The 12,531-nt window shown below is 35.1% G+C and overlaps 1 protein-coding gene across 1 annotated transcript in view; it reads left to right on the top strand.

Annotated features, from left to right (window-relative positions):
* The window catches only part of LOC132117343 (metallophosphoesterase MPPED2), a 56,818-nt gene that overhangs the window by 13,468 nt on the left and 30,819 nt on the right, over positions 1-12,531 (top strand). The window contains exons 3-4 of the mRNA XM_059526583.1: positions 1,002-1,183; positions 9,149-9,374. Of these exons, the coding sequence (XP_059382566.1) occupies positions 1,002-1,183; positions 9,149-9,374 (408 nt within the window). The remainder of the gene's footprint in view (positions 1-1,001; positions 1,184-9,148; positions 9,375-12,531) is intronic.

Genomic DNA, 12,531 nt, shown 5'->3' with positions numbered 1-12,531 from the left:
AAAAGGATGTTCAGACAAGAAGAGAGTGATTCTCTTAAATAGACATCAAATGTGAGAATTTCTGAAGGCTGCTTCCATTTTCCGAGCTTCTGCAACAAAAGATTCTGCTCTAGTTTTCACTTTTTCACAAAAGCTGTGAATGCAAATGAGAATATGTTTCTGCAACAACAGGCTTTTTTTTTTTTTTGTATTCCAATTCCAAAATATCCATCTATCCATTTCTTCATTGTTCTATTTGTCTGCCTACCTACATACTTATGGACATAAACAAAATTTGTAATACTTGTATTCGAGATTATACGAATAGAATTTATGCTTGGTCTTTATATTTATTTAGATATTGATAATTAATATAAGAGTATTTAGGCTATAATGTATAATCTATTAGTCCAAAATTTGGGGTCGGTAAGTTTTTTTTTGTTTGTTTTTTTGGCATACAATTGATCACAAGTGACAATAAGGACATTTCATATGTTTAAGAAATGATCTTCTTCTGAACTCTGTTCATTAAATAATCCTGAAGGAAAAAATATTTCCCAAAAATATGCTGTTTTCAACATTGATGATAAGAAATGTTTCTCGAGCAGCAAATCAATCAAATTAGAATGATTTCTGAAGGATATCATAAATTTAAAATAGAAATCGGCAATTTTTTAATTTTAATAATATTTCATAATATTTACTGTTTTAATGTACAGTACATGCAGCCTAGGTGACCATTAAAGACTTCCTTCAAAAACATGACAAAATCTTTCCAATCCCAGACTTTAATGCTAGTATATGATAAGAAATATGGTTCAATTCCAATACTATCATTTAATAAATCCAGCCACTATGGTGATACTTCTTTTTGTTTGGTTTGTTCTGTCATGTGAGGAGCATAGCAATGACAGACTGCTTTTAAGCACGTCAGTGAGCTCATGCAGCAGTTGTGTACAGTTATTTCTGCTGATTTTCTCCTTCTCTTTCTCTCCCTCCATCTGTCTCTCTCTCCCTCTCAGGGTGGACCCCACCTCGTACGACAGTCCCAAGCCGAGTGGCCACACGCGTTTTGTGTGTGTGTCGGACACACACTCTCGGACAGATGGCATCCAGATGCCTTACGGAGATGTTCTGCTGCACACGGGGGACTTCACCGAGCTGGGCCTGCCCTCGGAGGTCAAGAAGTTTAACGACTGGTTAGGTAAAGAGCTGCGATTAACCACCACTTAACCCCTTGCATCTCAGCTGACCCTCACACACACGCAGGGTTTAGCGACGTGTGAAGTGGTGTTGACAGGTTTAGTTTCTCCTTACGGCATCCGTGTTCAGTGGGCTGTCCGTATCATTACTGAATCTTTTTTTCTGTTCAGTGAGGAATTCTGGGTACTCCTAGTCATTTTGTGAGATTTTTTTTTAAATGCTGGTTTTCCTTTACCTTTAAACTTTGGATTTGGATGTATTGACGTGTTTCTCTTCTAAAACAAAATGTGCTTATCTAGTCATTGTACAGTGCCATTCAAAAGTTTGTGGTCAGTGAGAATTTTTTTTTTTTTTTTTTCAAGGATCAATTATTTTGTTCAGCAAGGGCACATTAAATGCTAAAGTAAAGATTTCAAATATATGCTGTTCTTTTCGAATGGATTTTCTATTGATCCCAAAAAAAAAAAAACTTTTTTCAACATTGATGATAATAAAATATTTTTGTGTGTGTGTGTGCAGCAAATCAGCATATTAGATTATGTGACACTGAAGACTGGAGTAACATTGCTGAAACTTCAGCTTTGTATCACAGGAATAAATTATATTTAAAAAAATATATAAAAAAAATAAAAATGGTCATAATTTGTAATCATTAGTGCTGTTTTTACTGTATTTCTGATCTAATAAATTCGGCAACGGTGAGTGTAATTAAAAAACATTTTTGTAAAACTTAAACAACTCTGAACTTTTGAATGGTAGTGTATCTGTGCCACTGTAGCTCATACTGATTGATTGATACATATTTATAATCCAGAATCCTTTGATTTTTATATTTGTTTTTATGTAATTTTTACTCTGTAATGCTGTCTACAGTAGAAGTCTCCAGTGTTGCCAATAAGCCACACTTCAGCGACCGTAAAATGAAGAAAAATCCATTGAAAATAATAGTATATTTAATTTTAGCAACTAAAAATCGGTAATGTCAAAATGAACTTTTACTATGTTGTTATGGAATGAAATGCAGTATTTTACACAAAAATGTCAAATTTACAAAACTCTATATACATGCGATCAGAAACCAAAAATTTTAATTTAAAGGAGTAGGCAAGAGAACAGCATCTAAATGTGGCTTTGATTTAACAGTAATAAGTTGTTTAAATGAGCAAATTAAATGAATATGAAAAATATATTAGTATAGTATACTCTGCTTTTTATAATCATTGAGATCTTTTTTGATCTTTTTATCTGGTGTAGACATGGTGTAAGAATTATTTAGTATTTTCTACAAGACGTTCTAATTACTGATTCATAGGAGAGCAATGGAACTTCATTAGCAACTAATTATGCTTATTTATGTAGGGTTAAATTCAACATGGTTTAATGTGTAGGAACAATCCTCTGAGAAAAATATGTAGAATACAGATGAAGAAAAAGCTGAAAATTGTCAGGATCAGAATTTTCAGCTTTGTTTACTTATTCTACCTAGAGGAAAGATTCAAGATTTTGTTAACGTTTTACACAAATTGGTATTAAATGTTGGGTTTTAGAAATCCTTAGCATAAATTGCTATTTTATAGGCAGTTGTCTGCTGATTAGCAGTATATTAGATAACCAGCTGTCAGAATAGCTATTGAAAAAGTACATTTCCAGACAAAAAAGTATGATTTGTTGTCGACAAAGAGCCCCAGATCGTAGCCAGCTTGCAGCACGTGGCCGTCACGGATGTTGTTACTGTGACACACTGTGAGATTGATAGATTTGAGATTGAAACATCAGTCCTGACTTCCATAACTCTTGTTAATATATCTGTTTGGAAGCCCTTGATGCGTGACGTGCTTTCATTAGTTTGAGCAGAACACACATATACACACACAATCTGTTATGTGTGTGTTAGCATACATGGAGTTTGTAATTTGCATAAGTCTTGGCTTTCGTAATGCATTCCAAATCTTATTGTATTCTAGGAAATTCATGTGTTTTCATTTCAGTTAGAAAGTCATACATTTCTTGGGATTTGAACTGTGGGTTATTTGAGTTTAAATTAAGCTTTTATATTGTATTTGGTTTACAATATATTTTGTTTATACATTTCTTTCATGTGGTATTTTGTTTACGGACCATGACTGAAAGAAATTAAGCAAAAAATTATATAACCACTCTTTTTACCATTCTTTTCAAAATACTGTGGTATTACTTCAAAGTACTGCACACTGTGGTGTTGCCATGGTTCGTCAAAAAAAAACATTCTTAGTGATGTTTTAGTTGTTTTCTTTAATAATTCTGTTTTTAGAAATGTAGTTTAGAAGGTTTCGGTTTTGTTTTGTTCATGTATGTAGTAGTGATGGGAAGTTCGGATCATTTTACTGACTCGGACCTCGGAGTCTTGTTTGCATGTTCCCATGCACGACTGAACGAATCACTCCCCGAGATGACTCGTTCTTCGCGAGTCACATTAAAGATTCATTACAAATGAACGAATCGTTTAAAAAAGACACATCCCAAGTATGTAGTAATTCCTGCATCTCAATTCCTATGTGATCCTGTGCTTTAGTTGAGGTGTAGATTAAAACACGTGATTTAAATCAAACGCTTGCCGACATCCAGAGCTCTGTTGGTGCCGAGGGTTTGGGATGCTGGCATGCACCTGACGCAGACATAAAGAGATCACACTGACCCGTGAAGCCACTCACAGCGCTGACCTTCAGACCAGCGAATCCATTGTGATGTCATACTGTTTGTATGTGTATCCATGTGGCCTCTCTACATGAGCTGTGCGCCACAAGCAATGTTCGGGTGTTAGAGAAGGACTAAATATAAGTAAAAAAAAAAACTACTAAAATTGCAAAATGTCACTTTTTTTTTTAAAAATATTTTAACACTAGTACAGCTGGTTTCAAAATAACGCTTTTAGATGCTAGTTTTTCAGTCAAGTAGCAATTTAGCAAGCATTGCGAAACTTTTTTTTGTCATTTTGATGTATTGCGATTACTTTCGCAAGAACATGAACACAGACATTTCCAACTATGCAAACTCAATACTGCACGTAATTTCTTTCTGAAATGTGTCAGACCATTCAGTGACCAGAAATGGTTGTCCTCCATAGCATAAACTGTCAGTTTTCTCTTTTATTGAGCAATGATTTAAAGAAAATCTTGATACAAAGTTAGTTAAAAGTCAATATGGTTGCAACTTGGTGTGTGAACAGTTAATGAGTGAATAGGTTCATTCAGAAATTAGATTCACTGATTCATATCATATACTGTATATAGTTTTTTTGCTAAATGATGAATGTCTTTGTACATTTTCTTTGTTTACTTTCTAGCAAAGTAGTTTGTCATTATTTTCAATGCAGTGTTTATAGGTTTTGTTAGTTTATGTATTTGTTTTTTGGATCCACAAAACTGTTATTGCTCCATTTTCATGAGAACTTTCTACAAAGTATTGTCCTTATAAATATCCTCAATATAAAAGTACTGCACCAAAATTAGCTTCTACTAATTTCTTTAGTAGCATGACAGTAGTTCAAATGTTGTCAATGTCAAATCTGAGTCTGAGGGTGCAAAAATTATAAATACTGAGAAGATCAACTTTAAAGTTGTCCAAATGAATTCTTAGCAAAGCATATTGCTAATCAAAAATTACGTTTTGATTATATTTATGGTAGGAAATGTATCTTCATGGAACATGATCTTTACTTAATATCCTAAAGATTTTTGCCATAAAAGAAAAATCTATAATTTTGACCCATACAAATTTTATTTATTTATTTATTTTTTTTGGCTATTGCAACAAATGTTCCCCAGCGACTTAAAACATTTTTATCAACTTTTTGTGCTCCAGGGTCACGTTTAGTATTTCATATGTATTTAGATCCTAATTTTTGGGCCTACAAAACAATTGCTGCTCTTTCAAATTGTTTCTCCAATATGTTCAGTTTAGAATCGATGACTACTTTTTACTATAAGTTAGTCATTTAAATAACAAGTGACTTGAATCTTGGCAAGTTGCAATTTTAAAGTAGTTTCTAAGACACTTGTATTTGTATTTGCAGGAGCCTGATTTTTGATGTCACAGGCTCTTAGTTTGTCCTTCGCGCTGTCATTCTATCCATGCATACTCATGTGTCACACGCGGCTGAAATAGTGCATCAGAAGAGAAGAAACGGAGAGAGTTGTCGGCAATCTTTCCATCCCTCTATCTATCAATGTACTTGACGCCACTTTTTTTTTTGTATCTGGCATGTGACACCCAGCAGCTTTTGAAGTGCCTGGTGGTCAGAGAATGCACCGACTTTCTTATTATTCACGTCTCAAAGGAAACCTGACGATGAAATTATTTTCCACATCATCGCTTTTTGTTGTAAACACACAGCTGGGCGCTGATAGATAACCTCATGATGGCTGAAAGCTGTCTTCTGTCAAAAGCCATGTTTGAAGAGGAGAGTTTAGTCAGTTTAAAACAAATCATTCCCTCGAACATGGCGCGATGATGGAGCAGTTTATATAAGCCTTTTGACAAACTCTATAAGAATGTTGCTCAGATGAGCCTGAAGTGGATCGTCGGGAAAAAGAATCTTTGTGTTTTCATTGTCTGAGCCAAAGCATTCCGGAGAGTTCCACAACATAAATGCTTGCGTCTCTTTCCAAGGTCACTTCTTTGTTCGTTAGCAGTAGGGGCTAAATTATACAGGAGAAAAAAAATAAAAATGAAACGCCTCTATAAATTAAACTTCCAAGTGGTGTTGTTTATTTTAGGCCGTCTAAATACTGCCGGTTTTCTCATTCCTCTCCCTCTCTTTTTTTTTTATGAATTTGCCTCATTCACTATGCATTTTCGTGAAGCGTAGCTCACTTTTGTTTGTTTTTCTGGCACAGAAAGCCCAGCTGCTAATCGTTGTCATTGATCATGGTTTTTGTTGATAAGTGGGATCGATTCTCAGGAATCGTTTGGTGGGAATGAGGTTTCTTTGCGTAAGTTCAGTTCTGCTCGATATCTTGCCCGTGAGATCTGACCTGTACTCCTCCATGTGGGATTCACGGATGCAAACATGGATCTGTGATCCGTAAATAAGGAGCTTTTTTAGGTCTCGACTTCGTTTGTCTGAGTTCACTGGTTATTTCTTTGATCAATGCAGGACAGCCAATAGATCCAATGTCCAATAGATCAGCTTTGTGCCTTTGTTTTGCAATGTTGTGAGGGTGGAAAAAGAAAGTGTTTGCACGTTTTTTAAACAGTCAATGTTGAGATATAGGTATAGCTTGCCTTAAAATGAGAATCCTGTTATTATTCACTCATTCTCATGTCATTGCAAACCTGTATGACTTCTTTTTTTGTTCTTGTATTAAACAGGAAAGGTTTATTTTTAAAGAATATCCTGCTCTTTACAATAGGCTTCTCAAATGACACAAAATAATTATAAAACTTTAATTAGTCTTAAATTAGTCCATATGATTCAGGAAACTTGCCATAATTTGAGTTCTTATTTGCTAAAAATCTTATTTGCTAAAAATCTTGTGGAGACCTGATCATTGAGTCAGTGAGAACTAGAGAGTCAAATCAGTCAGATTCATGAACAAGTAATGTTAGCAATAAGTTGCAAAATAGCATAATTTGTGGTTTAATAAGACACTAAATTAAAATCAAAATATCTCTTCTAAATTTTTACCCATCATACATTGTTTTGTGGATTCATGAACCAAATAAACTGATTCATTGGAAATATCTGACTTCAAATGAAAGTTTCATTCACAAAGAAGATTGTAACGATTTGGACCATTTTTATGATGCTTTTTGACCTTTTTTTTAAGCTTGACACCCCCAGTTCTCATTTCCTTTCATTACACGAAAATAGTTTTTATTCTTAAAGGATACTCTTTAAAAAATGAATCTTTTGTCTTAACGTAATAGAAGAAAAGACGTCGTGCTAGTTTGGAAAAATATAATGAAGAGTAAATAATGAGTTGTCATTTTTGGCGAACTATTGCTTTAATTCATGATTGAACGTTTGGTGATTTATGCTGTTGGGCTTTTTTCTGGTGCCATTTGCTCTTTGTTTTTAATTCTATTCATCAAATCCCACATGTTTTTTTTTTTTTTTGCGCAGCGGTTCGAAAAACTTGACAAATGTGATTGCACCGCTCTGTTTTCAACAAAATACACATGTTCCCTACCAGTCATCCTTCAGTTTCAGATGTTTACGGTGTGTAGTTTATTTTCACTAATTTGATTTACATTCATTACGCGCAGCCATTGCCAAACTGTGCCCCGCGCCGGTCCTCTGATGTAAATCAGATTCAAACACAGGCTGAACCCAGATTCCTTTGACTGTAAGCGCTTTCCCATACGCTACATACCTTCCTATGTATTCCTCCTTAGCTTCTTCCAAGTAATAAACAGAGTTTATATCCACAGTCCTCTTCGAAAAATACATTTTGATGGCAATAAAATGTTGTCAAAATCCCTGCGGGGATGCAGAAGATGCAGTCGGTGGGGAGGTAATTGCATTCTAGGCCTTTTTCCGCCATGGAGAGGCTGGCATGAAGCTCGTCCGCTGGGGGATTGTGATTCGGTTTTGTGCGACGGGAAAGCTCCATGTAAATGGATCCGTGATGGCGTTCGGCTGACTGCGGACCGCGGAGATGAGAGATGGGCTCCTGTTATTAGATTAGACTGGGATTTATGATATATCCCAGTCTATATAGTGCCGAGCGCATGGAAGGAGCAAGAAAGTAAATTAAACTGCTAGGAAAGTGTTTACTTTTAAATCGGGTTATCTTTTTATTTTCTTTATACTTTTGGTCAAGCGTTTTGCTCCTTTCTGATGCCTTTACAGTTCCAGATTTAAAAGGTTTTTATTTTTTTCCTAAAAATACACACTTCCAATTCAAATTGTGAAAAACCTTTATTAAAGTGGCTATTTCACATCGTTCTCTTTCATGAAAGAGAACAAAAAATGGGCTGCGAACAGCACCTTCAGACATATTTCATAGAGCTTCTGATCAAACTGGATTTTGACTTTATGTCTTTTGCTTTTTTCATTTTTAGTCCCATTTTGTTTTGAAAAGCACCTCGTTTAATCTGTTTTTGGTTGGTGAAATATTGTGAGTTGTTTTGTTCTCAAACTCACTCCGCATTTGAAGTGTTCCATATGTGTTATGCAATCCCCTGAGCGACGGACTGTGTGTTTTCCTGTCATATAGAAAGAGAGGGTCGCTCTTTTTGTTTGAGTTCTGTGAAGAACAACTTCCCCTGTTGCATATTCCTGATGTACCAGCACAAAAGAGCTTTGCTGTGACGATGGAGGATAAAGTGAGGAAGAGAAAAGAGAAAACGAGGTGGAAACATGACTTTAATAAATGTCTGGAGTATGTTGAGTTTTATCAGACTTTCTGTAGAAGGAAAAAGAAAGGCCATAGTGGCTTGTAAGACACGGACAGTACCTTTTATCCTTGATTTAAAAGCCTTTCTGATATGTTTTAGCTTTAGGTTCTTGTAGTCAATATCCAGCCATAGACAGTAGCCTGAATAGAGAGGGGAAGAAAGAGGTTTTCTTTTAATGGCCTGTTTCTACTTGCGGAGTCCTGTTTTTCATTCTCTTTCTTTTCCTCAGGATCGCAAAAACCATGAACTTCAACAGAACATTTTTTTGTGATTAAATTCAGATGTGACCAGACGTGAGTTCCATTGACAAGAAATATGTCTGTCAGTGGTGAATGCAAACTAGTGTGAAACAATGTCCAACCAGAAGATGTGTGATGTTTAGCATGCAGTTATGGGGTATGTGATTTTGGACCAATGAGATTTCTTTGTAGGCGCATGGTTAGGTTGCACTATTATTGTAAAAATGTCAACTTCTATTTTGTCACAGTTCTTCTAAACCAGTGCTTTAGTTGCCATTATTTGTTGAATATGAATATCTAGGGTTAATGTACTGTTTTAACATGTATGCTTTTCTGTGATGTTGCAGGCAGCCTTCCATATGAGTTTAAAGTGGTGATCGCGGGGAATCATGAGCTGACCTTCGATAAGGATTTCATGTCGGAGCTGGTCAAGCAGGATTACTATCGCTTTCCCTCCGTGTCCAAGTTGAAACCCGAGGACTTTGACAATGTTCAGTCTCTCCTGACAAACTGTGTTTACCTGCAGGACTCTGACGTCACCGTCAAAGGCTTCCGAATATATGGCGCACCATGGTAAGTTATTTTCGAAATCATCATCATTCTGTTTTTTTATCAGTGTTTGACAATGTCAAATAGTTTACCAATTACCAGACTAAGAGAATTTGCATTAGTGATTTAGTCTTTTTCCAGGTTTGAGTTCACAATGACTTTAGACTAGATATGTCAACTTCTGTAACATAACTGTTTCTCAGTGGGCTATTATGCGGGATAGAACTCGATATTTTCCATGGGTATTTGATTCAGTTATCATGGTCTGATATTATTATTCACTACTGATTTTTGCATAATTTATTTCCTTTCCATGCATTTTAACAAAGTTAAATCAGCAGGAAAGGTTTCGTATATGAGAAACGTTGTCTAAAAGAAGTCTCTTATGCATTTATACATTAAGTTTATTTGTATTAAATTTGTATAATATTATTACAATTTAAAATAATCTTCCTCTATTTAATTTTTTTTTTATCCAATTTATTCCAGTGATGCAGCACTGAATTTTCAGCATCATTCCTCCAGTCTCCAGTGTCACATGATCCTTTTAGAAATCATTCTAATATGCTGATTTGCTCCTCAAGAAACATATCAATTTTGAAAACAATTGTAATGCTTAATATTTTAATAATGCATTTTTTTTTTCAAGATTATTTGATAAATAGAAAGTTCAAAAGTACAGCACTTATTTGAAATATAGTGAATGCATCCTTGCTGTATAAAGGTAATTATGGAATTTCTTTAATTAACAAATACCAAGAAACAACATGCTCAGAAAGTTAAAAGTTAAAGTACTGTAAATATGACATTTTGAATCCATATGAACTTTCTAAAGCTCTTTTGATGTTGTTTCTGTGCCACAGCGCATTAGTAAACAAGCGGCCTGAGAAAGCACCTCCGCGTCATTCCCATACTCCATCCCCGTGTGTTTGAATTTCCTCGGATGCTCTGATCCTCTTCGAACCTGCGTGTTTTTCTAGCGCTGCTGTGGGAATCGCTCCCCTCGCGCTCTATTGGGCAGCCCATTTAGCTGCACCTCTGCCCTACTTCCTGTTTTCCTAGTGTCCAACTAAAAAGATAGAATGGCCCTGAACTATAATTATCCCGCACAACATCTTTAATGCTTCCTGGCATTTTCTATTTTTATGTCTTGCCCCTTAGACTCTGTTTTCCTGTCTGTTTTTTCCCTCTTAAGAGCCGTTGTGAGATTCGCCTCTTGCGCTGTCTTGTTTTTTGTCTATAATTAGCTGTGAAATGAAGTTAAAGAGGGCGTTGTAGAGGGCAAACCTGCAAAATATAGTGAAACAGACAGTGGGGAAGCAGAAAACAGAGGGAGGAAGTGGAGAAGGAAGGAAGCAAGCCCCCCGTGGCCCTTTAGCGTGAAAGCTGCTAAATGTCTGTTGTGACAGCGTGGGGTCTTGTGGGAAACGGGGAGGAGGGGCCTGGTGGGTGGATACTGATAACTCAACACATACACACACATACACACACACACACACAGATGGTCGTGAGGTGGTCAGTGTGACCGGCAGCGCTAAGTCTTTCTATAAAACCATTTGGGTGGCCCTGGTGTGGCATGTGTCTCATCTGGCCAAGAAATTTGAGAAGCCGGCTAATTTGTATTACCATATTGTCACACCATCGAATGTGTAACATAAGTCACCAGTTCGGTGAATATTGTGAGGGCAGACCGGCCGTTCGCCTCAAGTGCTACTGACTCATTCCCGAGAGTGAAAACGGAGAGAAAGTGGTCTTAAAAGAAAAGAAAGATATCCATAAAGCTATCTTGATGGACAGATGGGAGACAGTAATGGCATACTTTGAGACACAGAGACACACGGTGACAGAGGAAGGGCTGGAAAGGGAGACTGCGAGAGGACGGGTGTCAGAAAAAGAGGAGAAATGCATAAAGAAATCAGAAATTGCTGATGCAGATAGACATGGCGGTGGCTGTATTGATGGGAACACATCATGCACAGACACGCTCCGGGAATCAAATACTTCTTCACACCAGGATCTTATCTCACTGAGATATTAAAAAAAGAGGATTTTATATATTGTAGTTCAGTCTGTACGCAAAAATCAGATGTGCAGCTAATTGTTTTCAATATATGTTCCTCTTGTTTATTTAATACAAATACATTTATTTTTATACTAGTAATGTCACTTATTTAGTAATTTAGCATTGTGTATATAGTCGAAAAGTAATAAAAAATAAAAATGATATTGTAGTGTTACATGAACCGAGTGAGAAGTAATATCACTTACGAAGTAATTTAGCATTAATTTTTAATGAATAGTTCACCTTAAACCGAAAAATAAAAAGTCATTAGCTTAACTTTCGTTTCATTCCAAACCTGTTATAGTTTTATTAGCAAATCAGTGTTGCTTTAGCGTTATTTATATTTATTGAATTAACTTTCATATTTATATTTTCTGCTCTTTTAATTTAAATTTATTAATTTTAAGAATGAGTCATTTTATGTCATTTTATTTTAGTATTTTTATATTAATCTATATAGATTTAATTTTTATTTACATTTAGTCTTTTTTTACTGAAAATACAATATAAAGTATAATACTTTTAGATTATTTTATTATAGTCATATTCCATGTGATGATGATCTGTTAGACATGTACCAGTGTTAAAAGCACCTGTCTTCAGTACGGGCTGACGTGTTGAGAAAGTTAGCAGCCTTAAGCTATTAAAGCCTTAAAAACTGCAAAAAGAGGAGAAAAAAAACTTTTGAAGATACATGTTTCAGGAAAGGTTGATGTACACTACTGTTTAAATGTTTGGGAACGATAAGATTTATCAAATGTTTTTGAAAGAAAACATCGAGGTTGCAGTTCTTTGAACAAAATATAATAAAAACAGGACTACTGTCAAATATTATTACAATTTAAAATAACTAATTTCTATTTTAATATATCTTAAAATGTAATTTAGTCCTTTTATAGCAAAGCTGAGTTTTTAACAGCCATTACTTTTTTACTTCAATCAATCAATCAATAAAATATAATAAAATAAATGGTAATTTACTGCCCTCAAACTTTTGCACTATAGTGTATATCTTATATCTAAAACTATGTAAAAGATTAAATAAAGTTATTATAGCGAACTAAGGACCAAATACAGATGTAATGATAAATTATCTAATGCTATAATTATATATTTTTT

Source organism: Carassius carassius, chromosome 3, assembly GCF_963082965.1.
Source record: "Carassius carassius chromosome 3, fCarCar2.1, whole genome shotgun sequence".
In the NCBI taxonomy this organism is placed as follows: domain Eukaryota; kingdom Metazoa; phylum Chordata; class Actinopteri; order Cypriniformes; family Cyprinidae; genus Carassius; species Carassius carassius.
This window is presented reverse-complemented; position numbering and strand designations above follow the sequence as displayed.